Source organism: Phacochoerus africanus, chromosome 12, assembly GCF_016906955.1.
Source record: "Phacochoerus africanus isolate WHEZ1 chromosome 12, ROS_Pafr_v1, whole genome shotgun sequence".
Lineage (NCBI taxonomy): Eukaryota > Metazoa > Chordata > Mammalia > Artiodactyla > Suidae > Phacochoerus > Phacochoerus africanus.
The window spans coordinates 29,036,321-29,063,025 of record NC_062555.1 but is presented as its reverse complement, the minus strand read 5'-3'; the positions used below and the strand labels follow the sequence as shown (position 1 = coordinate 29,063,025).

General features: G+C 57.5%; 1 protein-coding gene across 1 annotated transcript in view; it reads left to right on the top strand.

The window, feature by feature from the left end:
• The window catches only part of CACNA1S (calcium voltage-gated channel subunit alpha1 S), a 64,868-nt gene that overhangs the window by 20,426 nt on the left and 17,737 nt on the right, over window positions 1-26,705 (top strand). The window contains 24 exon segments of the mRNA XM_047755042.1: window positions 906-1,009; window positions 3,520-3,665; window positions 4,081-4,162; window positions 5,360-5,520; window positions 8,721-8,946; window positions 9,477-9,684; window positions 10,907-11,027; window positions 11,706-11,820; window positions 12,601-12,694; window positions 13,321-13,390; window positions 13,945-14,077; window positions 14,980-15,109; window positions 16,429-16,488; window positions 17,679-17,785; window positions 18,206-18,293; window positions 18,656-18,763; window positions 20,689-20,741; window positions 20,984-21,130; window positions 21,531-21,696; window positions 21,698-21,733; window positions 22,103-22,261; window positions 24,512-24,622; window positions 25,537-25,591; window positions 25,594-25,619. Coding sequence (XP_047610998.1) covers window positions 906-1,009; window positions 3,520-3,665; window positions 4,081-4,162; window positions 5,360-5,520; window positions 8,721-8,946; window positions 9,477-9,684; window positions 10,907-11,027; window positions 11,706-11,820; window positions 12,601-12,694; window positions 13,321-13,390; window positions 13,945-14,077; window positions 14,980-15,109; window positions 16,429-16,488; window positions 17,679-17,785; window positions 18,206-18,293; window positions 18,656-18,763; window positions 20,689-20,741; window positions 20,984-21,130; window positions 21,531-21,696; window positions 21,698-21,733; window positions 22,103-22,261; window positions 24,512-24,622; window positions 25,537-25,591; window positions 25,594-25,619 — 2,706 coding nt within the window.

Sequence of the window (26,705 nt, the reverse complement as noted above, 5' to 3'; positions counted from 1 at the left end):
CTTCCCCGTAAAAATACTATTGGACATCAGGTTCCCCATCTATACCATAAAAATACTAGCTGCATCATAGGGTAGTTATGATGGTTAGTGCGGGATTAACTGAGTTACCGCAGTAACACACTCAATGCTGCAGAAGCTCTCTTCCTGGTGAAGGTTACTTATTTGGTGTTACTAAGAGTTTGGTGGCATTTCTTATTTGCTCCGCCAACAATGGAAGGCATGAATCCCACTTTCCAGATAAGGAAACTGAGGCTCAGAGAGGTTCAGTAACTCGGCCACTGTTGGACGGATGAGAGACAGAGCCAAGAATCAACCTTTAATCCACCTGGCTGAAATCTGAGGCTCCAGCCACAGGGGAGACACTGCCCTCGGGGGAATTTTGTAAACCTGCCAAATGCTTTGCAAATATGAAGGAATTAGCATGACCAGTTCTCATCATGCTAATGACGGGATGATGATACTAATTAAATATTTCCAAGGGCTGTGGGGGGGGGGTGTTATCTCACCTGTGACCAGCCTGTGAGGCACCAGCTCATATCCTCACCCCAGGAGGCAGAGGGGACAGTGCTCAGAGAGGCCGAGCGCGACTTGGTCACAGAGGTGGTTCCTGAAGGAGCCGGCCAAGCGCAGACCGTGGCTTTTTAGTGTTTCTTCTACTTTGAAAAATCTCGCCTGTAAAGGAGCCGACTGGAGGCTTGGTCTTCAGGACAGGGCAGGACAGGGAGCCAGGACGGAGGAAGGGAGCCACCAGCAAGGCTGCTGTCCCAGGTCCTCTGGCTAGAAGAGGCTCCCTCCTGGGACCAGAGGGCCTCTTTCCTTGCCTCTGGGGTCAGGTGCGGTGAGGGGCTGGTTTGAGAAGGGGTTCCTTGTGTTGGGGGTGGGACTCACACCTGCATCTGGACCAGGTCAACGATGCCATTGGAAACGAGTGGCCCTGGATCTACTTTGTCACCCTCATCCTGCTGGGCTCCTTCTTCATCCTCAACCTGGTGCTGGGCGTCCTGAGCGGGTAAGGGGCTCAGAGGCAGCTGGGAGAGGGAAGAAGAGGGGGAGGGGGAGATGTGGCTTAGAACCCCACTCCTCCCTGGGTCCCCTTTAGCCCAGGACATGCTCCCCGTTAGCAAGGAGGAGAGCAGGAGCCCCCCCCCCCACTCATCCCTTTTCTCTCTTCTCCCCAAGGCTTTTCCCATCCTCTCTTCCTTCCATCCCCTGCATGAAGCCCCCAGGATCCCAGCCTCCTGTTCCTGCACGGGCTGGGCTGGGCTAGGGCTCAGCCCTGAGCCTGGCCTTTGGGTTGAGCACACATTCTCATGAGCAAGAGGGCCCAAGTTTAAACCCTTGCATTACTGCTTGGTGGCTATGTGACCTGTGCCTCATTACCTAACCTTTCTGGGTCTTATCTGTCACATAGGAATAATTCAGTTCCTGTTTCGCAGGGAGGATTACATGAATTAATATCTATAAAGCACTTTGAACAGGGTCCAGCACATCATAGGCACTAAATACTCATGGTCGTCATTACTAAGAGCCGTTCTTCCTGTGACGGCTCCGCCCCAGCCGCAGCGGGCAGCCTGGAGTGGCCATCAGCCCCCTTCCGCCTTGCCATCATCCACTCCAGAATCCCAAGCGCTGGACACACAATCCAGGGGTCTGGGGACTTGGATGGGAAGAACTTGATCTTTATTTGTATTAACTCTCACTGAAATTTGCCTTTTCCTTTCATGAAGAATGCAGGCAGCAAGCCACAGTGGCAGCAGCACTGCCAGCGACTTGTCCCAATACGAATGACAATTGTTGCAAAGAACACTGCTTTGAAATTGTGATAGTTATTAGACTTGCGACTACATCTTGCTAATTAATGAATTAACAAAGAAGCACATACAGGAGTTCCCGTTGTGGCTCAGTGGCTTAAAACCCGACACAGTGTCCTTGAGACACAGGTTTAATCCCTGGTCTTGCTCAGTGGGTTAAGGATCTGGTGTGGCTGTGGCTGTGGCTGTGGCTGCAGAATAGGCCTGCAGCTCCTATTCAACCCCTAGCCCAAGAACTTCCATATGCTGCAGGTGCGGCTATAAATGGGGTTGGTAGATGCAAACTATTGCATTTATTTATTTATTTATTTTTTGTCTTTTTGCCTTTTCTAGGGCTGCTCCGGCGGCATACGGAGGTTCCCAGGCTAGGGGTGGAATCAGAGCTGTAACCACTGGCCTACTCCAGAGCCACAGCAACATGGGATCCAAGCTGCGTCTGCAACCTACACCACAGCTCACGGCAACACCGGATCCTTAACCCACTGAGCAAGGCCAGGGACCAAACCCGCAACCTCATGGTTCCTGATCAGATTTGTTAACCATTGCACCACAGCAGGAACTCCACAAACTATTGCCTTTAGAATGGATATGCAATGAGATCCCGCTGTACAGCACAGGGAGCTATATCCAATCTCTTGTAATGGAACATGATGGATGAAAAATATCATGAGAAAAGGAATGTATATATGTGTATAACTGGGTTAGCTGCTATACAGCAGAGATTGACAGAATGTTGTAAATCAACTTTAATAAAATTTAAAAAAAAAAGAAAAAGAAAGAAGCAAATATAGGAGTCCTCTTTGTGGTGAAGCAGAAATGAATCTGAACAGGCTCCATGAGGAAGCATGTTCCATCCCTGGCCTCGCTCAGTGGGTTAAGGATCTGGAATTGCCATGAGCTATGGGGTAGGTCGCAGATGTGGCTCGGATCCCACGTGGCTGTGGCTGTGGGGTAAGCCGGCAGCTATAGCTCCGATTCAACCCCTAGCCTCTGCTGCAGGTGTGGCCCTAAAAAGCAGAAAAAAATTTTTTTTAAAAGAAGCGTATATATTATCACAATTTCTTTGTATTTCAATAGCCACACTTTCCTGAAATCCATTCCTTTGTCAGGCTGTGGTTTTATTTTGAGCATCTTACAACATAGGCTTCCTGGGACCACCAAAGGGGCCAGGGCACAAAATGGTGAAGAGCAGACCTGGCCCCTGCCCCAGGGAGCCCTGCCCAGCTGGATCCCCATCCACCCTGCTTGGGTGCCCAGGGCCGCCTCTGCTGCTGTGAAGGCTCGCTGACCCATGGGGGACCTTGTGTTCCTTTCCTTGCTGCTGGTTGCTTCTAGACCCAGGAGCATTCCCCCAGGCCTTCAGTCTGGAAGTAGAACTCAAATCCCCAGGCAGCCGAACAGGTCGGGGCAACAGGGGAGGGCAGAGGTCCCAGGACCGATTCTGAAAGCAATGGATGGTGTGTCACTAAGCCCATGTCCAATGTCACCCAAAACAAGGAAGGAGAAATGAGCCGGGATGAGAAGAGATGCAGGAGTGGCCTGGGTCCCAGAGGGCAGGGCTGATGAGGGGGACAGGGGCTATCCCTCAGCCACCTCAAAGGGTCCCTGGACCCCAGGTGACAGCCGGGCCAGAGGGAGGTGCACGTCTAGCCTGGAATGAGCCCCCTCGTCTCAGAAGCATCACTCTCCCCACCCGCTCTTCCTGCAGAGAGTTCACCAAGGAGCGGGAGAAGGCCAAGTCCAGGGGAACCTTCCAGAAGTTGAGGGAGAAGCAGCAGCTGGAGGAGGACCTCCGGGGCTACCTGAGCTGGGTCACACAGGGCGAAGTCATGGATGTGGACGACCTGAGAGAAGGTGGCTACTGCGGGTCACGGACAGCACCCCCCCCCCACCAGAGCTGCCCTGGCACTTGGCACCCGGAGAGGCACTTCCCCATCTGACCCTCCCCCTGTGTCCTGGGTTCCTGGGGAAGTGACAACATCACCACTTCGCAGATGAGATAGTCCTGGCCTTAGAGGGTGTGCCTGACACCTGGCGATGGGGGCGCCATCTGGGCACAAGGCCCTCCCAGAATGCAAAGGACCAAATTTCTGAGCTGTCCCTTGTAACCCTCCCTCCCAGCAGATGCAGGGGACCTGGAGCTCAGGAAAGCGCAGAGGGAGGGGTTCAGGCCCACCAGGCCCACAGTCACAGGTGGGCCCTTTCCAGGTGTGTCCAGCCCAGAGGGACCCAGAAGCCTGGCCAACTGTATGTACCTCTCTGTCCCCAGGGAAGCTGACTTCAGATGAAGGTGGCTCCGACACCGAGAGCCTCTATGAAATCGCGGGCTTGAACAAAATCATCCAGTTTGTGTGAGTACCAGCCCAGCTCCCGCTCCTCCCAGCCCCCAGCTCCCCAAGACTTAGAGTTAAAGCGGCCACCTTCCCCTAGGTGGCTTTGGGTCACTTTCCCTTGGTGCAATCAGAGGGCACTCAGCAGCTGCCCTATTTAGACTCTGCATAAGGCAGGAACTGGGAGCCGGGGGTGGGGTGAGATGGGGTGGGGTGGGGGTGATTAGTCCTGAAAACTTCTGCTCCGGAGGGGGAGGCTGGGGCTATAGAGAAGCAGCAGAAGCATCTCAGGCAGGGGGCTGCAGACAGGATGGATGCTAGAAGCGCGGGTGCCTTTGTCTCAAGAGGACCATGTGTTCATTGATGGGCTGCTTCCTTTTGCAAATTCATACCTCATGGTGGTTTTGAAAGACCCAACAATAAATACATCAAAGAAAAGATGAGGGCCCCTCCCCTGCTGCCCTTCCTAGAGGTAACCATGGTAACAGATTCGAATCCCTCCAAGGCCTCTTCTATGCTTTCATCTCTCTTACACGGGCTCACACATGGGTGTGCACACAAACACACACCCTAGGTTTTTTTGGTTTTGTTTCCGCTTTTTGCATGGTGGGGTTTCTCATTTAACCATGGTCACTTTGATGCCAAAAATAGTGCCCAACACACACACAGGGCTTGGTGGATAATTGAAAACGATCCACGTATAAACTAGTAACTGACATTTTTATTGTAAAATGATCTATGGATGGCAACTTTATACACACATAAACCTCTTTTTTAAGACTTTCTCAGGAGTTCCCGTCGTGGCTCAGTGGTTAAGGAATCCGACTAGGAACCATGAGGTTGTGGGTTCAATCCCTGGCCTTGTTCAATGGGTTAAGGATCTGGTGTTGCCATGAGCTGTGGTGTAAGTTGCAGACGGGGCTCAGATCCTGGGGGGCTGTGGCTGTGGTGGAGGCTGGCAGCTGTAGCTCTGATTCAGCCCCTAGCCTGGGAACTTCCATATGCCGTGGGTGTGGCCCTAAAAAGACAAAAGACAAAAAGAAAAGACAAAAAGAAATCAGTCTGCCTCTGCAGCTCGCCTTGTTGGCTCCTCTGAGTGGCCAGAGGAGGGAGTGGGTGGGCAGGCTAAGTGTGGCTGGAGTCGGCCCCCCTGCAAGCAACCTTGGGAAGGTGGGGGCCCCAGGTAACCTTGGCCCCATCCCCCCACCTCCTCCGCAGCCGCCACTGGAGGCAGTGGAACCGCATCTTCCGCTGGAAGTGCCACGAGGTGGTGAAGTCCAGGGTCTTCTACTGGCTGGTCATCCTCATCGTGGCCCTGAACACCCTGTCCATCGCCTCGGAGCACCACCACCAGCCTCTCTGGTTGACCCACTTGCAAGGTGAGACATGCGGTGGATGCCCAGCCGGGGGCACCTCAGGTTTTGAAGAAGAGGTCAGTAGATACTGACATTGTTTTCTAGAAATTCTAGGCAGTGGGACTCTCCCCCTCATGACATTACTGGGGACTGGGGACAAGGACACCACCACTTGGGGACCAGGAGCTTGCTTGCCAGGAGTCTGGGCAAATGATTCCAGTTACAGACCCTGGATGCACAGATTACCGGCAATTGAGCACTTTGTGCATCCAAGTTCAAGTTCTACTTCAGAAACAGCGGTAATCTGCCAACTATTTATTGCACATATGCTCTATGTAAGGCCGAGAAAAGAACCTGAGATACACAGAGAGGAACGTACGGCTCTTGCCCTCGGAGGCTTTGTTAGCCAGAGAAGAAAACAGACTCTACTTACTGGTATCAGGTCGATAGAAGCAGGGCTGTGATGGAGGGGAAGAGTTCCCACTGTGGCACAACAGGATCGGCAGTGTCACTGCAGCACCAGGACGAAGGTCCGATCCCCAGCCGGGCACAGGGGGTTAAAGGATCTGGCGTTGCCGCAGCTGTGGCAAAAATCATAACTGCAGCTTGGATCTGATCCCTGAACCGGGAGCTCCATGTGCTGTGAGGCGACTAAAAATGAAAAAAAAAAAAAAAAGAAAAAAGAAAAAAAGAAAAGGAAATTCCCGTTGTGACTCAGCGGAAAGGAATTTGACTAGTATCCACGAGGACACAGGTTCGATCCCTTGCCTCACTCAAGTGGGTTAAGGAACCGGCATGGCCATGAGCTGTGGTGTAGGTCACAGATGTGGCTTGGATCTTGCATTGCTGTGGCTGTGGTGTAGGCCAGCAGTTGTAGCTCCGATTCAACCCCTCGCCTGGAAACTTCCATATGCTGCAGGTGCGGCCCTAAAAAGACAACAACAACAAAAAAATGATGGAGGAGAGGTTGGAACTCTGTGAATTTTAAAGACTGGGTAGACAAGCCCCACCCTTGTCAAGGGTGGAGGGAATTCCCATGGAAAGAGCAGCAGATGCAAAGATGTGGGGACATAGGGCAGGGCACTGAACCCAGGAGCCACAGAACTTGGTGTGTGACTGAGAGCCGGCGGCTGTGTTTGCTCACACACTTCGGTGAAGTGTCAGGACTTTAAACTGCAGCCACTGGGAAGCTGAGGAAGAGTTAGAAGCAGGAACGGAATATGATCAGACTCAAGTTCTTGTGGACCGTGTGGGAGGTTGATCAGTCAGCGGGTCCCTGTAGCAGGGGATCCTTGCATGGGGAGCTCCGGATGGTGACCAGGAGTAAAGAAACCTGTCCCCTGTCCCTCCAAGCACTGCCTAAGCCATGATAGCAGAATTCCAAAGAGAGAAAAGGAGGTCTCTGGTGGCAGAAATGAAGAAGCAACTTGGAGCTGCAGCAGGGGCTCGTGAGCTGACCTCCAAGAACATTCTAGATCTAGACCCCAAAGGAGGGCTGAACACCCACACAGAACAGGAGACAGGGCCCAGGATCTGCAGAGGTGGGGCTGGGCTGACCACCACACAGAGCCTGGGCTAGAGGAGTGGGGGCTGCCCCAGGTGAGGATATAACAATCTCGCTGCTCATGTCCGGGGACAGCTGGGGAGCTTCTCCCTCTGGTGGCTCTGGAGGAAGGAAAAGCATCTCAAAGGAAACATCAAAATCCAGTCTCTGCCTGTGCAGGTGTGGGGTCCAGCTTGCACATCCCTTGTGGTACAGGGATCCTAAAGGCAGGACCAAGGAACATCAAAGCCTCGGGGGACACAAGTGAAACCCCAAGGGCACCCAGTGGAAGCGAATGTGACCCACCCTTTAAGGCCACTTTCCCACCAAGGCAGACAGAATTCCTCCAGGGAAAAGTGTCTCCCAAAGATGGGCTTGCAAAAGAACTGCCAACCAGATAAAGGGCAGGGCCACTCTAAGAAGAGTGACCAGCATGACCAACAGGAGCTAGTGACCCCAAGGGCCTGAGAGTAGAACAGCAAGGAAGACTCTATGTTTAACATGATGGCAGAGATTAAAAGAAGGAAAAGAGCTAGAAAAGAAGACTGTGTTTTTCTATGAGAAGGAGATAGGAAACTACAGATCAAATCCAGGCATCTATGTATCCATCCATCTATTCGTCCTTCCATTATCCATCCACCCATCCATCCATCTATCCATTATCCATCCATCCACCCATCCATCCATTCATTATCCATTCATCCATCCACCCATTATCCATCCATCCACCCATCATCCATCCACCCATCCATCCACCCATTCATCCATCCTTCCATCATCCATCCATCCACCCATCATCCATCCATCCATTATTCATCCATCCACCCATCCACCCATCTATCCATTATCCATCCATCCACCCATCCATCCATTCATTCCTTGTAACCAATCTTCTTGAGAGCCCCCGAATGTGTCAAGTATTGCCAATGCATTGTCCACGACTGAATGTGGGCAAGATGTGAACACTGCCCACTGAGAGGAGTCAGAGATGAGTTTGAGTTTCCTGATCCACACAGATAAATGGATTGTAGTTCCCCTTGCTGAGATGGGGAAGGCTGTCAGTGACCAGGTATTTGGGGTGGAAGGAAGATGGCCAGTTCCCATCAGCTTAGTCTTGGGCATGTTCATTGAAGGTGCCTTTGAGACATCCCAATGAGATGTTGAGAAGGCAGAAGGAAAGTAGGTCTGGGACTCAGTGGCGAGGTCTGGGTTGAAGAATTAAAATCTAGAGTATTGGTAGGCATGACCAATGATACTAGACATCACTAGCTCCCCAAAGGACAGCGTGTACTCATATACACAGCCAAGTCCAGCACTCAGGGGGAGCTAGGGGGTACACCTGCAAAGGGGGCACAGGAGAAGTCCAGAAGGATGTGGTGTCCGGGAAGCCAAGGAAAGAATATTTGAAAAAGCAAGAGGCTGCTCACCAGTGCCCATGCTTCTAGGAGGATCCCAGGGAAACAAGGTTAAGATGCTGGCGGGATGGTGGGTGGGGAGAGGAGGGGTGTGTTTGCCGAAGACAGGGTGGTTTAGCTTCTCAGAAACCTAGATTGTCCCTTCAATGGTGAAAATTCACCAGGTTTTACTGGATTTGGAGGGTAGGTTGCCTTGGAAACGTGGGGAGGGGGTCGGGGCAGGACGGGGAGGGAGGGTGGCACTGAGCCGCGTGGCCACCCCGCAGACGTGGCCAACCGGGTGCTGCTGTCCCTGTTCACGGTGGAGATGCTGATGAAGATGTACGGGCTGGGCCTGCGCCAGTACTTCATGTCCATCTTCAATCGCTTCGACTGCTTCGTCGTGTGCAGCGGCATCCTGGAGATCCTGCTGGTGGAGTCGGGTGTCATGACGCCCCTGGGCATCTCGGTGCTGCGCTGCATCCGCCTCCTCAGGATCTTCAAGATCACCAAGTGAGCGCCCCGTGCCCCCGCTCTGCCCCGCCCCCTAGAGGTCACCTCCGGCTCAGCAAGAGGAGGGACCTTCCTCTTCCAGCTTCTCTCTACTGCTCTCCTACCTCTTGCCATGGGCTATGGCCATGGTTCAACGAGGGGGTGTGGAAAAGAGGGAGGAGGAGGAGGAAGATGAGACTGGGAGAGGGAGGGAGGGAGGAAAGGAAGATGAAGTGGGGGAGGAGAAGTAGGGGGAGCAGAGAAGGGGGTATGGGATCATCGCCTGAGCTGGGCTGCGCTGGGCACGGGAGCTCAGGATGCACAGCCAAGAATGCTCCTTCCCCTCGTGGGGTTTGTAGTCTCGTGGCAGCAGAAGCTAAACTGCCCTCATCCTACTAAACAGAATGAAATGAGCTATGAGCTATGGCGAAGGAAGCTGGGCACCCCCTGAGATCCAGGCAGCCCCTTCCCCTGCGTCCCACAGCCCCAGCCTCCCTCCCTGCAGCCCCCCAGCCTCAGGAACCCCGGTGGGGGCCGCCCCCCTCCTGCAGGTACTGGACGTCTCTGAGCAACCTGGTGGCGTCCTTGCTCAACTCCATCCGCTCCATCGCCTCCCTGCTGCTGCTGCTCTTCCTCTTCATCATCATCTGTGCCCTGCTGGGCATGCAGCTCTTCGGGGGCAGGTACGACTTTGAGGACACAGAGGTGCGGCGCAGCAACTTCGACAACTTCCCGCAGGCCCTCATCAGCGTCTTCCAGGTAGGCTGTGCCAGAGGGCCAGAGCCTGCTTCTCCCCCCTCTGAGATCAAGGCAGGCACCACCTCCTCCAGGAAGCCTTCTCTGATCCAATGTCCCTCTCCGCAACCCCCCTTCCCCACCACCGCATCCCCTGTCTGTCTCCTGCCTGTCTGTCTCCTCCAGGCTCCAGAGCCTGGGTGCTGTGCCCAGTGTGTCCTATTTGTCCTCATCCCTGCCCCAGCAGAGTGCTGGCCCACAGTAGGACAACAGTGCATGAGTGAAGGGGTTGGTGGGTGGCAGCTTTCTCTTCCATGTGCTGACGGTATCTCTGAGCCCAAGGTCACAAGGTGGCCCGTCCCTCCCCACAGTGAAAGCCCCAGAGGGACACACAAAGCACATCCTGCAGAGACACAGCTCAGCCAGTGCTCACTAACGCCACCTAAGGGAATGCGCCTGGACTTCCCAGGCACTTAGGGCCATAGCCGCCTCCCTGGGGAGCTGCCCCAAGCTAGAGACGCTCCTCTTGTCACAGCCACTGCTCAGGGGACCCTCCTCTAATTGCCAGCGGGAAGGGCACTCTGCCAAAAGGCTGGCCTGCCACCTGGCACACCCTCTGTCTTCCACCCAACCCCAGCTGCTCGGACTTGGTGTCTTTCAAGGCACCTGACCGTTCATGTTCTTTGTGGCAGCTGGAGGGGCTGGAGGGACAGGGGGTGCCACGGGAGCAGCACAGTTAAGCCTGGGCATTAGGAACAGAGTGTGGGGAAGCCGTGACCCCACCACCAAACCCCTCGGCCCAGAAGAACCAGCAGCGAGGTTTTTGATGAAGTTGAGGAGAACAGGGACTTTCACCCTGTGCGGGGATGACGACGAGAGGACAGGTCTGGGGGCAGCTGCAGAGGTGGGAGGGGACTTTCAGACAAGGCGGACCTGAAGTTGCCATTGTGGCTCAGTGGTTAACAAATCTGACTGGTATCCATGAGGTTGTGGGTTCAATCCCTGGCCTTGCTCAGTGGGTTGGGGATCCGGCGTTGCCAGGGGCTGTAGTGTAGGTCACAGATGTGGCTTGGATCCCGTGTTGCTATGGCTGTGGTATAGGCTGGTAGCTACAGCTCTGATTTGATCTCTACCCTGGGAACCTCCATATGCCACGGGTGTGGCCCTAAAGAGACAAAAAAAAAAAAAAAAGCCAAGGCAGTCCCCAGAGAAGATGCTCTAGTCCCTCTGTGCCTCGTCCCGGCAGGTGCTGACAGGGGAGGACTGGAACTCGGTCATGTACAATGGCATCATGGCCTATGGCGGCCCATCCTACCCCGGCGTGCTCGTTTGCATCTATTTCATCATCCTCTTCGTCTGCGGCAACTGTATCCCCCTCCCCCCACCGGACAGAAGCAGGGAGCAGGCAGAGCCTGGGGAGGGGGCTGGGCTTACAGTGGGGGGCAGGGTGCCCAGGCCCCCGTGGGGGTGCACTGGTGCTCACTGGGTGGGGAGATAGGACTGGCAGGTAGCTTCATGGGTACGGCTGCAGGATGGTGCTTCCAGCAGGGAAGCACAGGTGATGAGGGATGAATCGGTCCCAAGAAGAAGCAGACCTGGAACAGGAAGGACGGGCTCTGCTGAGGAGCCATGAACGTGGTGGGACAGTCAGGGCCAGAGGTTGGGGGCAGGCAGCAAGAACCCAGGGACCCAGGGGGTTTGAGCGTGGGCAGGTGCAGGGGCGGGGGAGACGGGACATGAGAGCTGGCCATGCCCCTGGGGACTGATGCCTGCAGGGAAGGGAGGGACGAACCCTGCCCTGAGCCTGTGTGACTCCCCTCCCCTTGCGGGGCCCACTACCCCCACAGCCAGCACAGGAGCTGGGGTCACTCCTGGGCCGGAAAGGAACAGTGTTCAAAGGCCACAGTGGATGGGGGCCCATCATGGGCCCCCTGCAGGCTGCCTGCCCTAAGGTCCCACCCCCAGGCCTGTGCCCTCCCGCGGGGCAGCTCTGTCAGAGGGACCCAAAGACCCCACCACCCGAGCTCCTTAGCAGGCGGCCCCAGACATCCTGCTCAACGTCTTCCTGGCCATCGCGGTGGACAACCTGGCGGAAGCGGAGAGCCTGACTTCTGCCCAGAAGGCCAAGGCCGAGGAGCGCAGGCGCAGGAAGATGTCCAAGTGAGCCAGGCACCGCCCAGTGGGCGGGACCTGCGGGGCACTGGGCGGGGCCTCCCTGGGGGCAGGCGACCAAGTCCCCTGGGGTGGCTGGAGGGCAGGATGAGCGGGAACCGGGATCCAGGGTCCCTCCGGCCAGTCCTGCTGCAGAGTCGCTGCCCTTCCTGGATGGGGTCCCTTCCTTGTGCTGAGCCCCAGGCTCCAGGGAGTTTGAAGGTTAACCCTTCGCAGCCTGGGACACTCCCCCTGGGAGGCGAGGCAGGGTGGGTTTTCCAGACAGTGTTTCTCAAACTCTAACTGTGAAGGAACCGCCAGGAGATCGTATGAAAATACTGACTTGGATTCAGGGGGTCTGGGGCGGGGAAGGGTCTGCATTTCCAACCCGCTCCCAGTCGGAGCCGCACGGAGAGGTTCTAGGCACAGGCCTGCTTCCCCCAGTGTCTTTCCAGGGGGAGGAAGAAGGAGAGAGAGGCCTGCCCTGGGGTCCAGACCTTTCCTGAGAGTGGAGCCCTCTCTTGAACCAAACCAGGCTGCCCATGTCTCAGGAACCAGGTCAAAGTCGGCTCCGCCCACTCACCGCCCACTGGCGCTGGCTGTGGCTGACTTGGGGCCTTGCCCAGCCTGCTGTCCTGCTCCCCCATCTGCCTTGCTCCTCCCTTCACGGCCCCACCCACTTTCCCAGCCCATGGGCCAGATCTGCTGAGGGCATTATCAGGCGGAGCTGGTCCCCCAGAACCTTCTAGCTGGGGTTCCACTCTGGGCCTCCTTGGTCTGCTAACTCAGGGGGCTCCCTGACAAGTCAGAGGAAGAGAAGACGATGATGGCCAAGAAGCTCGAGCAGAAACCCAAGGGGGAGGGCATCCCCACCACTGCCAAGGTGAGCCCTTAGGTGCTGGGGGTGGGGCTGCAGAGGGCTGTGTGCCTGGGTACCAGCCAGGTGACGGCAGCTCTGCTCCATCCGGGGAGAGTCAGTGGCCACAGGGAGTCCTTTGCACTGAGAGCCACAGATACCCTAATCCAGGAACCAGACTTGCTCTGAGTCCCAGCTTCCCACCCAAGTCAGGTGTCCCCTGCCCCCTTGACACCCCTGTTCCAAGGAGAGGAAGCAGAGCTCAGGTGGACCGGGTCCTGGCCTGGGGACCAGAAACAATCAGGGGTGGCAGATGCACAGGCTCAGAGGGCTGGGGTTCTGGCCTGGACCAAATATAGGCAGGGGTGGCAGGTGCATGGGCTCAGAGGGCCAGGATTCTGGCCTGGGGACCAGAAACAAGCAGGGGTGGCAGGTGCACAGGCTCAGAGGGCCAGGGTCCGGGCAGCTCAGGAAGCCTGTCTGATCTTTCTGGCCCTGGCTTCTCCTTTGTAAGACGGGATGGACCTTAACAGCACCTGTCTTCCAGGCTAAGGGAGGCTTAGGTGAGCCGGCACCTGCATGGCCCTCCAGCCCACGTTCAGCACTGGGAACAGCAGCTTTGGTTTTCATCTTCCTCGTGTTCTTTCCTACAGCTGAAGATCGATGAGTTTGAATCCAACGTCAATGAGGTGAAAGACCCCTACCCCTCGGCCGACTTCCCCGGTGAGAGTCCTGGCACAGGGGTGGCACGTGCTGGGGGACTTCTCCCAGGATGGAATCCCTCTGTGGCCCCCACTGGAACAGCTTCTGTACTGAGGACCCGGTTTTAAAGGAGCACAGACACTTGCAGGCATATGTATCTTCCAGTCCAGTGCCACCGGCCACATGGAGCAGATCATAGGTGGGGGGTGGGGCTGGGGCTGGGGCTCAGGAGGGACAGAGGCCCGCCTGGTGACAAGGAGGATCAGGGCAGAGCCAGGCCCAGAGGCAGCCCTCATCCTAAGCAGGGCCCCTCCTCCTCCAGCTTGTGAGCATCTGAGGGGGTGGGTCCAGCCCTGAGACCATGCCACGCCAAGGCTCCTGACCTTGCTCCTGGCCCAACCTTTAGGGGTTCTGAGCCTGGCAGTTGTCTGGACAGCCCAGATCTGTGTGCCACAGGAAAGGGAGGTGCCTGGGTGCGACTCTGCTGGTGCCCTGGTGCGCCGGCGCCCTGTGATGCTTGCTGGCTGCTGGGGCTTCATGGAAAGACACCCCAATTTCTCTCTCTCCTCCCCCAGGGGATGATGAGGAAGATGAGCCTGAGATCCCAATCAGCCCCCGACCACGTCCCCTGGCTGAGCTGCAGCTGAAAGAGAAGGCCGTGCCCATTCCAGAAGCCAGCGCCTTCTTCATCTTCAGCCCCACCAACAAGTGGGTGGCCCCTTGGCAGTGGTGCTGGGTGGGCAGTGGAGCTCTCAGAGAGGGCTGCTTCCTGCTTTGAGAAGCCCCTTCTCCCGACTCTCTGGGCCTACAATTCAACTATGAGAAAGTCTTTCCTTTAGCTTAAGATCTCATGCCCCATTTAAAATGCTTGTATGTCCAGGGGGGAGGAATGCTTTCAGCCTCATCAGTTACTACACCTAAGAGGGTTACATATGGCTGTTCCTTTCTGAGAGTCATTTTAGGCAGGACTAGGCAGTGAGAGCTGCTGGAGCTGTAGTTCTTACTAGCTTCACATTTTACATCTTTAAAATACAGACTATGGGAGTTCCTGTCTTGGCACAGTGGTTAACGAATCCGGCTAGGAACCATGAGGTTGAGGGTTCGATCCCTGGCCTTGCTCAGTGGGTTAAGGATCCGGCATTGCCGTGAGCTGTGGTGTAACAGATGCGGCTCGGATCCTGCGTTGCTCTGGCTCTGGCATAGGCTGGCAGCTACAGCTCTGATCAGACCCCTAGCCTGGGAACCTCCATATGCTGCGGGAGCGGCCCAAGAAATGACAAATAGACAAAAAATTTAAAAAAATAAAGTACAGACTATGGTCCTCACGGCTCTCATCTGTCTGCCTCATGGGTGGAGGTGGACCGTCCATCCTGCTGTTCTGGTGGAAACCATGGGAGGGGGTGGAGTATTGGGAGAGGGTCTGGTCAGGGGGTGGGACGGGGACTGCAGGGACAGAATGTGGGGCCGGGCCCTGCACGTCCAGCCAGAGACCATCTGGATACAGCCTCTCCTCCTCCACTGACCGGGAGGGAGGTATCCAGGGATGGAGGCTGGTGGTGAATGGCTGGATGCCCACCTCCTGACTCCCCCCCACACCCCCGCCTCTACAGGATCCGTGTCCTGTGTCACCGCATCGTCAATGCCACCTGGTTCACCAACTTCATCCTGCTCTTCATCCTGCTCAGCAGCGCCGCGCTGGCCGCCGAGGACCCCATCCGGGCTGAGTCCATGAGGAACCAGGTGACAGAGGCTAGCCCAACACCTTCCCAACTCCAGGCCTCAGTCCCCTGCACTCCCCACTCGGATGCCCAGAGTTCAGCTGTATCCCCATCCAGGATAAGCGTCAGAGTTGCTTAGAGTTTAAATCCCTGGAGGGCCAAGACTGCCCAACCCACACTTCTGAACAGTGTTGTCACAACACAACAGCATAGACAGGCTCTTGTTGCTGGGTTTTAGAGGTGATGACAGTGGTAATGGTGATAGTGGTGGTGATGATGGTGGTGATAGTGGTGATGATGGTGATGGTGGTGATGATGGTGATGATGATGACGGTAGTGTGGTGCTGATGATGGTGGTTGGTGATGATGGTGGTGATAGTGGTGATGATGGTGATGGTGGTGATGATGATGATGGGGGTGATGATGGTAGTGATGGTGGGGGTGCTGATAGTGGTGATGATAGTGGTGGTGATGGTAATGGAGGTGATGGTGCTGATAATGAAGATGGTGATGGTGATGACAGTGGTGCTGCTGATGGTGGTGGTGATGATGGTGGTGATAGTGGTGATGATGGTGATGGTGGTGATGATGGTGACAATGACAGCAGTGTGGTGCTGATGAAGGTGATGGTGATGATGGTGGTGATGATGATGGTGGTGGTGGTGATGATGGTGGTGATCGTGGTGATGATGGTGATGGTGGTGATGATGGTGACAATGACGGTAGTGTGGTGCTGATGAAGGTGATGGTGATGATGGTGGTGATAGTGGTGATGATGGTGGTGATAGTGGTGATGATGGTGATGGTGGTGATGATGGTGACAATGATGGTAGTGTGGTGCTGATGAAGGTAGTGGTGATGATGGTGGTGATGATGGTGATGATAGTCATGGTGATGGTGATGGAGGTGGTGGTGCTGCTGATGAGGATGGTGATGATGATGGTGATACTGGTGATGATGATGATGGGGGTTATGATGGTAGTGATGGTGGGGGTGCTGATGATAGTGGTGATGATAGTGGCGGTGATGGTAATGGAGGTGATGGTGCTGATAATGAAGATGGGGATGATAGTGGTGATGATGATGGTGATGGTGGGGGTGGTGCTGGTGCTGGTGATGATGATGGGGATACTGATGATGATGATGATGGGGATTATGTTGGTGGTGGTGATGTGGGTAGTGACAATGGTGATGATGATGGTGATTGAGGTGGTGGTCATGGTGACGATGGTGATGGTGGCAGCAATGATGAGGTGCCAATGGTGATGGTGGTGACGCCGAGGAAGATAACGATGCTCTCATTGCTCTGCCTCTTCTCACTGACCCCTGCCCTGTCACCAGATCCTTGGGTATTTTGACATCGCCTTCACCTCTGTCTTCACTGTGGAGATTGTCCTCAAGGTGAGTGACAGCTGTGAGATCACTGGGTGAGGGGCATCTCCAGGCCAGAGACCCAGACCTGCTTACACAGCTGCCTTCCCTTAGGGGCTGAATTGCAGGGAGGAAGGAAAAGCAGGAGGTGGCTGAGGGCAGCAGGGAAGGACCCACAGGACCCAGGAGACCGGGTGCTTTCAGCTCACAAGCTGGAGTATAGGGGCCAGCGGGGGGCTGGGTGGAGGCACATGGTCCCATCCTTCTCGGCTGTGTGCCTCTCCACAGAGCGCCCTCTGTGCCCGGAAGCCTTAGGCACTGTCTTCCACAGTGACCACACAGTCGCCTAAGAGTCGACCCAGGAGCTGTGATTTGTTCCCAGACCTTTGTTATCAGAGACTGCAAGGCGACCCCCAGGGTCCCAGAGAAGGGACCTGGTGGGGTTTCTGGCAGCTCTGCCCACTGGTGGCCCTCCCATCCCTCATCTGCAGCTCATCACCTGGGTCACACCGTCATGGTGGAGATGGGGGCAGAGGCCTCCCATCTGTGACTGACACCGTAGCCCCAGCCTTCACCTCCACGAGCCAGGAGGGGAGGGGGAGCCTTGTGGGGGGCAGTGGGCCCAGGACAGGCTGCAGCATGAAATCAAGACAGTCTCTCCTTTCAGGGCCGCCATTACTAAAGGAGTTGAGCAGAGGGAGATGGTGGCTTCCCTAAGGTCCAGGAGGACTTCCCAGAGGTGGTGACATTAGAGTTAGGCCTTGACGTTGGACAAGACTTTCCTAGGCAGAGAGCAGGGGCAGGGCAGGGCAGGGGGACAAAACCATGGCAAATGCATTGAACGGTGATGTGGGGGAGGAGACAGTGGCCCCTCCGACCTGGGATACAGCAGGTGTGCAAAAGATGTGGGCTCCTCTTTTTTTTTTTTTGTCTTTTTGCCTTTTCTAGGGCCACTCCCATGGCATATGGAGGTCCCCAGGCTAGGGGTCGAATCGGAGCTGTAGCCACCGGCCTATGCCAGAGCCACAGCAACTTGGGATCTGAGCCGTGTCTGTGAACGACACCACAGCTCACGGCAATGCCGGATCATTAACCACTGAGCAAGGCCAGGGATCGAACCTGCAACCTCATGGTTCCTAGTCGGATTTGTTAACCACTGCGCCACAAGGGGAACTCCGAGGTGGGTTCCTCTTGACCCAGGACCCTGCCTGTCTCCCCAGATGACAGCCTACGGGGCCTTCCTGCATAAGGGCTCCTTCTGCCGCAACTACTTCAACATCTTGGACCTGGTGGTGGTGGCTGTGTCCCTCATCTCCATGGGCCTTGAGTGAGCAGGGGCCGGGGCCAGAGCGGGACCCCACCTGCTGTTGGCTGGTGGGCACAGAGATGCAGGGGAGGGTCTCCCAGGGCCACTGAGGGGGTCGGGGGTCCTTGGCTTGTCACTGACTGGACTGAAGTGACAAGGCTGAGTGGGCAGAGCGTGTGCTGGAGACCAGGAGGAGATGCAGAGAGGGGGGGTGGTCCTCCCCCTGCCAGGGGGCCCCAGCCCTGGTGCCTGGGTGCCCCAAGTCTGTGGCAGCCCTAGGGGAAGCCCTAATGGTGCCCCAACCAGTCCAGCCCAGGGGCAGGTGGCCCCTCCATCCTGGGACAGAGCGCACCCAGCATTAACAGGAGGGACGGGAGGTGGCGCTGGTGTGCAGAGCTGGGGGCAGGAGGCGGCCCTCAGCCCCACCCTGGCTGCCCCCAGGTCCAGCACCATCTCCGTGGTGAAAATACTGAGGGTGCTGAGGGTGCTCCGACCGCTCCGGGCCATCAACAGAGCCAAAGGGCTGAAGGTGACCCCAGGGAGGAATGGGGAAGGGAGGACCCCGGGAGGACCAGGAGGATCCTGGGGAGGGACATGCCCTGAAGGACCCCAGGGAGGGACATGCCCTGCAGGACCCCAGGGAGGGACAGGGATGGAGGACCCTGGGGCGGGGATGGGGCCGGCAGGCCTGACTCCAGACATGCAGCCCAAGCATTGTTGGGACCATTCCATCCCTTTTGTGTCCAAGGAGGTGGCTGAGGCTGGGCAGCAGTGCCCCCACAAGCCACCTCTGCCCCCACAAGCTGGGTGCCCCCCCCCCCCGCCCCCGGCCCTCTGGGCTGGGATGGCCCTGGAGGGCGGGAAGGTTGCTGACCGGGCTTCCCTCCCCAGCACGTGGTGCAGTGTGTGTTCGTGGCCATCCGCACCATCGGAAACATCGTCCTGGTCACCACCCTCCTGCAGTTCATGTTCGCGTGCATCGGCGTCCAGCTCTTCAAGGTGAGCCCCGCCTGCTGCTCCAGGGCCAGCTCTCGGCCAAGGTGGCAGCCAGTCCATACTCCCCACAAGCCAAAGGGGCCCCGCATCTTGAAGGCAGCCGTCCAAGCTTAAGGCTCAGCTCTCCCGAGTCTGAGTTCGGCTCCTAGGTGACACCCCGCCTCCCCCTTCCCCGGGCTCTGCCAGCATCATCACCAGGGGTACCTGCTGCCTCGCTGGCCCTCCCGGATGAAGGCCCACCTACCAGGCCTGCCGCACCCTCCCTGCTACCACCCACCGCCCCTCCAGTCCTGTCTAATGCCGCCCTGCCCCCGCCACCCCGGGCCTCGGCACTGCACATGCGCATACCCACCGCTGTGTCTGGCGTGGGTCGCATCCACACCGAGCCTCCGCAGGGGGGTGTCCATCACCTCCCAGTCAGGAGCTCCCCTCTGGCTCTCACTTTCTGGGGAGAACCTGTCTCCTCGTTCCCATCTGGGGGTCAACCCCACGGGCGGTCTTCCCCCACGGAGCCCACCCCTGGATGCCTCTGGCTTTTAGATCACCTGTGGGACACAGACACGGGCACCTGGGGACACGTCCATTCATGACACTTCCTTCTAGGGCCTGGTGTTCTCCCGCCCCAAAGCACCATCTTTTAAATCAGGATTACGTACCTTGATCATTCTCGACCTGCAAACAGCCCCTTACATTCCCTCACTCATCTAGCAAAACACTCCGGAGACTTTTCTTGGTCCTAGGCCTCTACTAGGGCTTGCGGGGCCAAAAAGCAAAGCCCACAAGGCCCTCCCTGTGGGCAGGGGTGAGCATTCAGGGTGGGGCTCCCAGAGGACCCTCAGGGGGCCCAGTCCTGTTGGTCACTGTCCTGGAGGTGGGGAGCACCCAGACCGAGATAGCTTAGCCTCAAAACCTAGCACGTCTAGCGTTCTGCATGTGGCCGTATCCCCAGCTCCAGCCAGCGGCCCCCCCACCCTGACCCCAACCCCACTTCCACAGGCTGGGGGCCCTGAGACCACCTCAACCCCCAACTCCCTCTGTGCATTTGTTTGTCATTACCGGACCCCCAGTTCCTGCTCAGATACCAAACACGGTAATGCCCTTGTCACGTGCCTCTGTGTTATATCAGGAGGTTAACCCTGCTGTCCACGCTGGAGCCAGTGTTTGCTTTCAAGCGCCCAGAAACTGGCCTGCCTGCTTCTCCCCAGTGTCCCCTTCCAACCATTCGATCTGGAACATTAAGGGTGAGGTGGTAGGACAGGAGCCTGCAGGGAGGGGCGGCTGCGCTGTCAGCCGGTCCTGTGTCCTGGGCTCAGACATCTTCCTCTCCGGGCCTTTGCAGGAAAGATTCCAACTTAATTTAGCTACATTGAGACCTAACAATCAACTCCCTTTGTTCAAATTCTGCGGGTGCCCAGTATGGGATGGAGATCAAAGGAGAAGCCACCCGGGCTGAAATCAGCAGAGGGATCAGAGCCCCCTACCCAGCCCTGGGGTGTGGGGGGGGGGGGCCTGCTGGGACGCCTGCTCCATTTCCAGATGAGAGATAAGCTGTGTCATCTGGGCCCAACTGGGGTCCATCCCTGGGCCACCCCGGGGGCCTGAGAAGGAAGGTGGGGGAGGAGGACACTCCCTATTCTTGCTCTGTGGGGGGGAGACCCCGCAGTGGGGGACAAGGCCGGGGCTCCAGATGGGGGAGGGGAGCCCCAGCTGCACACGTATTTTCCCTCCACAGGCCCAGCCTGGGGCTCCCAGCAAAGCTCGTATCTAAGAAGCTGGCACCCAGCCTCCCAGCTGTCTGCCTGGCAGGGAGAGAGAACAGTGACCTGTAGGGAATTGCCCCCTCGGTTCGGAAGACCTAGGCCCTCCCTTCCACCCGATCCTTCAATTCTGTTTCCATGACAAACTGTCTCCCTCTTTCCTGGATGCAGGGGAAGTTCTTCAGCTGCAACGACTTGTCCAAGATGACGGAGGAGGAGTGCAAGTGTGTGTGGGGGGGGGCTCTGGGGCGGGGGGCAGGCGGCCCTTCCGCTGGGGGAACTGGGGGACCTGAGCCCCTGGGCCCAGAGGGGTGCTCACAGAGGTCCCCTGCCTTGGGCACTGAGGGGAGGGTCCCTGGTCCCGATCTCCCCTGCTCCCGCACGCTCACCGCCCTAGCCTAGAGGACGTGGTGGCGGATGCGCATGCGCACAGCACGGTGACCTGGCCTCCCCACCCCCACCTCAGGGGCTACTACTATGTGTACAAGGACGGGGACCCCACGCAGATGGAGCTGCGGGCCCGCCAGTGGATACACAACGACTTCCACTTCGACAACGTGCTCTCGGCGATGATGTCACTCTTCACAGTGTCCACCTTCGAGGGGTGGCCTGAGTGAGTGAGGGCGGGGCCCGGCCCACACGGCCACGGGCCGGGCCGTGCCCGCGGGCCGCCTGGTCTACTGCACCCCGGGGTGCCAGCGAGCTGCGCCGGCTCCCACAAGCCGCGCAGGGCTGCTGTGCTCACCTCACCCCAGAGACAGCCTGACCGGGGCTCCCACGGCTGTGGCCCTCTGCCCACGGGGGGCCCAGCCAAGTGATGGGGAGCATCAGGCATCCTCGGAGGATGGCTGGCAGGCCCCTTCCAGGCTCCAATGCAGCCTTTCCTCACGTGGTCCTAACTTCCCCATCATGTGAGGGTCCAGAAGGCCCCCTGGGTCCCCAAGCCTGCCCTTCCCGGCCTGGCTCTGCCTCATCACACACCTCCCCCCCCTCCACCCCCCCGCTCGCCCCAGGCTGCTGTACAAGGCCATAGACTCTTACGAGGAGGACAAGGGCCCCGTGTACAACCACCGCGTGGAGATGGCCATCTTCTTCATTATCTACATCATCCTCATCGCCTTCTTCATGATGAACATCTTCGTGGGCTTTGTCATCGTCACCTTCCAGGAGCAGGGCGAGAACCGAGTATAAGAACTGCGAGCTGAACAAGAACCAGGTGCCCGGCCACCTGCTCCAGGCCTCCCGCCTGCAACCACGGCTCTGGCCAGGGAACAGGGGCCCTTGGGCTGGGGGGTGGGGGGGTGACCCCGGGCCCTCCCCCTAGACGCCCAGATCCCATTCCAACCCATCTCTGCCCCGGGCGGTGCACTCGGGGTCAGGGGGAGCCCTCGGGACACCCAGGGCCCAGGGCTGGGTGGGGGCTGAGCTGGAAATGGACCGTGATTGGCTCCGGGGGCACCCTCTTCCCTCCACAGCCCACAGGGGCCCCTGGCCTGTGGAAGGCAGGGTCTCCCAGCCCGGGGAGGAGGGAGGGGCGGGGGAGAGGGCCCTGGGGTGCTGACTGGCCTGTCCTGTCGTGTCTCAGCGCCAGTGTGTGCAGTACGCCCTGAAGGCCCGCCCCCTCCGGTGCTACATCCCCAAAAACCCTTACCAGTACCAGGTGTGGTACGTGGTCACCTCCTCCTACTTCGAATACCTCATGTTCGCCCTCATCATGCTCAATACCATCTGCCTGGGCATGCAGGTAAGGGCCCTGGGACCAGCGCCGACGGGCCCAGGACCCAAGCAGGGCAGGGGAGGCGGCTCCCGACTGGGGGCCCCAGCACACTCTTCCTGGCACCTGCTCTGTGCCAGTAACCATGGTGAGGTGCCCTACAGGTGGAAGAGGTGAACTAGACGCAGGCCCTGGTGCCAGGGGCTCAACACTTTCTTTCTTTTTCTTTCTTTTTTTTTTTTTTTGTCTTTTTCCCTTTTCTAGGGCCGCTCCCGTGGCATATGGAGGTTCCCAGGCTAGGGGTTTAGTCGGAGCTGTAGCCACCGGCCTACGCCAGAGCCACAGCAATGTGGGATCCGAGCCACATCTGCGACCTATACCACAGCTCACAGCAACGCTGGATCCTTAACCCACTGAGCAAGGCCAGGGATCGAACCTGCAACTCATGGTTCCTAGTCGGATTCGTCAACCACTGAGCCACGACAGGAACTCCGGGGCTCAACACTTTCTTAAGGAGGTCACCCACGCACACACATGGTTGTGGCCATCCTAGAACCAGGAGAAGTCCAGGCAGAAGAACGGGGCCGTGTGGGAGAGATGAAGTGGCTGCTCTGTTTTCCTCCTGCTGTTGCAAATCTGGAGGGTGGCGTTGATTGGAATGTTGACTCCGGTCCTGAGAAAAATGGGTTTCATGTTTACAGAACAGGTGTCTCTGAGATGAGCACCCTTTATACACAAGGTTATAATCAGCAGCATTGGGGAGTTCCCGTCGTGGCGCAGTGGTTAACGAATCCAACTAGGAACCATGAGGTTGCGGGTTCGATCCCTGGCCTTATTCAGTGGGTTGGGGATCCGGCGTTGCCATGAGCTGAGGTGTGGGTCGCAGATGCAGCTTGGATCCCACGTTGCTGTGGCTGTGGTGTAGGCCAGTGGCTACAGCTCTGATTTGATCCCTAGCCTGGGAACCTCCCTATGCCACGGGAGTGGCCCAAGAAATGGCAAAAAGACCAAAAAAAAAAAAGTCAGCAGCATAGTTATCCAGCCTTAATTAAGCATCTGACCATGCACACCCTGTATAAATAGAATTGCACCGCGAGGCTCCCTGGCTCTGGAATCCCAGGTTCTCCCAACGACACAACTACACGTTGCCAGGTGGGGAGGATCTGTAAAGGGAGCCATGGAACCAGCAGGCCCAGGGTGGACAGAGGCTTACAAGCCGCAGCTCAAGTTCAAGCCCGAGCTGGGCAGCAGAGTCCAGCAGTTCTGCCAAGACAGAGTAGGGTGAGGCAGCTGGCAGAGCCTCTACCTTGGGAGGTTTTGTGGAAGGAGTGGGGTTTTGTCAGCTTTCTTTAAAAGAGGATGAGAGGGGAGTTCCCATCGTGGCTCAGTGGAAACAAATCTGACTAGCATATGTGAGGATGCAGGTTCGATCCCTGGCTTCAATCAGTGGGTTAAGGATCGGGCATTGCGGTGGCTGTGGTGTAGGCCAGCAGCTACAGCTCCGATTTGACCCCTAGCTCGGGACCCTCCATATGCTGTGGGGGTAGCCCTAAAAAGACCAAAAAAAAAAAAAAAAGATAAGAGGGCATTCCCCTCATGGCTCAGCAGGTTAAGAACCCAATATAGTGTCCATGAGGATGTGGGTTCTATCCCTGGCCTCACTCAAGGGGTTCAGGATCCCGCATTGCCATGAGCTGCGATGTAGACTGGCAACTGTAGCTGCGATTCAGCCCTTGGCCTGGGAACTTCCATATGCCATGGGCACGACCCTAAAAAAGATAAAAAAAAAAAAAAGATGATGAGGGATTCCTGGGAAAGGTTATAGGGACACAGATTTCAGGAGGGTGACAGGGGGCAGGTGGATGGGGCTAAGGCCATTGCTTAGGGCTGCCTCTCAGTCTCCAGGCCACACGCAGGCACGTGGGCCTGGTTATCTCAGGCCCCACCTGCAGGCAATGGTGGTCCCAGCCTGGAACCAGAGCTCTTCCCTCCTGGTCCTGCGACAAATGGCTCCATAAACTCCTATAAGCCTGTCCCTGAGCCCCGCTAGGGGCCTCCCTCCTGGCTTCCAGAAATAGACTTGTGCGTGTATGGCTAACCCTGCTCACAGATGGGGGTCACCCCCCACCCCCAACTTGGGGTCCTTCGGAGGAGAGGGTATGGCCATCGGACCTGGTAGGATTCCAGACGTGGCCAGAGCAGGCTTCGTTTTCTGAGATTAAAGAAGGGAGGACAGGGGCCCAGGAAGAAGGGTCCCAGCCCGTCCTGTGCCCCCCACAGCACTACAACCAGTCGGAGCAGATGGACCACATCTCAGACATCCTCAACGTGGCCTTCACCATCATCTTCACGCTGGAGATGATCCTCAAGCTCATGGCATTCAAGGCCAGGGTGAGTCCCGGGGCTCCGGAGGAGCAGGTGCGGCCGGCAGGGTGGGGCTTTCCCACAGAGCCCTCCACAGCCTCCTCCTACAGGACTGCTGCTCCCAACCTGCTCACCGCCAACACCCCACCTCCCAGCCTGCCGCCCCTACCTTCAGCCATGCAGGCTGCCAGAACTGGCCACCGCCCCTTCTTTGAGCCTGGCTTATGTCCCTGCCTTCCCTAAGCTTCTGAAGAGCAGCCCTGGGGGCTGGGGGCTGGGCAGGGTGTCATGCTATGCCCTCAGTTTTTTTTTTTTTTTTTTTGCTATTTCTTGGGCCGCTCCCGAGGCATATGGAGGTTCCCAGGCTAGGGGTCGAATCGGAGCTGTAGCCACCGGCCTACGCCAGAGCCACAGCAACACGGGATCCGAGCCGCGTCTGCAACCTACACCACAGCTCACGGCAACGCCGGATCATTAACCCACTGAGCAAGGGCAGGGACCGAACCCGCAACCTCATGGTTCCTAGTCGGATTCGTTAACCACTGCGCCACGACGGGAACTCCTATGCCCTCAGTTCTCAAGTCCACTCCCTTGTGTTGGGTCTGCCTATGATCCCCAGGCCCGGCTTCCAGGGGGTGGGGGATAAAAGACTCCCTCGTATGGACCAGGACCCTGACTCCTAACTCCCAGTTACACTGCCCTCCCCTGGGACCCCTTTATGCCCTGGAGGAAGGGGAGCCCCTGGAGCATCCATGGGAAGTGGTCTCACGGCCCACCCCTACAGGCCCAGCCCTTCTGCATCCTCAGACATGGACCACTGCCCTCAGCTGTCAGGGGAGCTGCTTCCCCAACAGCTCACCCTGGGGACCCCTCCCCTCGTGGCTATTTTGGGGACCCCCAGCCCCTCCCCCACAGCTCATCCTAGGCCCCCCTCCCTTCAGGGCTATTTTGGGGACCCCTGGAACGTGTTTGACTTCCTGATTGTCATCGGCAGCATCATGACGTCATCCTCAGTGAGATCGACGTGAGTACCGAGTGGGAGGAGCCATCGCTGGGGTGAAGGGCTTGTTCAGGGCACAGACACTTGTGGGGTACCCCCTGCCTCTCTAGCCCAGCACCCTGGGTTATAAGGGCTGTGGTCCTGCAGAGCAGACACCTCAGATGTATGCCAGCACCATGGTGGAGGGGAGAGGTCCTCTCTGCTTGGGGCAGTCAGGGAAGGCTTCCTGGAGGTGGTGCCATCTGAGAGGGACCTGCTGGGTGGGGCAGTCAGGGAAGGCTTCCTGGAGGTGGCGCCATCTGAGGGGGAACCTGCTGGGTGGGGCAGTCAGGGAAGGCTTCCTGGAGGTGGCGCCATCTGAGGGGGGATCTGCAGGAAAGGGAGGTGGAGAGGGGAATGAGCACCACAGGTGGGGCTGCTGCAGGAGGGGCCCAGGAGGGGAGACGGATAACAGAAGGTTCAAGCACGTGAGGCTGAAAAGGAGTTAAGGGGACACAGGTTGAGAGGCAAGTGGAGGGGCTTGGTCCTTGTGTAGCTGGCGGGGGCGGAGGTGGGTGGGTCACTGGCGGCCTTTGAACAGGGCGGTGGAAGGACTGAAGCTACCCTTCTGATACGTTTATCTGGAGGTGAGCTGCAGGAGGTGAGAAAGACGGTGACAGGGTTAGGGAGAGCGGTCACCCATCGACTCTGCAATACTACTGAGTGCCTCCTGTGTCTGCTAGAGATGTGCCGTGAACGAGAGTGTGGGGTGGAAGCAGTAAAGACAAACCCACCCTGTGGCAGGTGGGGCCAGTAGGTGTGAGGAAGAAAAGTCCAGCAGGTGGAGACTTGGGGGGAAGGGGTGGGGGTGGTGTTCGGCTGGTGCAGAGGGCAGCCCCTGCAGGAAGCATGTTCGGTGGCAGCGGAGGGGGGGGGTCACCCCGCAGCAGGAGGGGAGCCACAGCCCCAAGGGGCGTGGAAACGTGTGGGCCAAGTGGAAACGTGTGGGCCAAGTGGAAATGTGTGGGCCAAGTGTGAGGACCAGTGGGAGGCCTGGCAGCCGGGGTGGAAACTCAGGGCAGGGCCAGATGGTGCGTATGATCTTAGATTCTGTTCCGAGGGAGCTGAGAA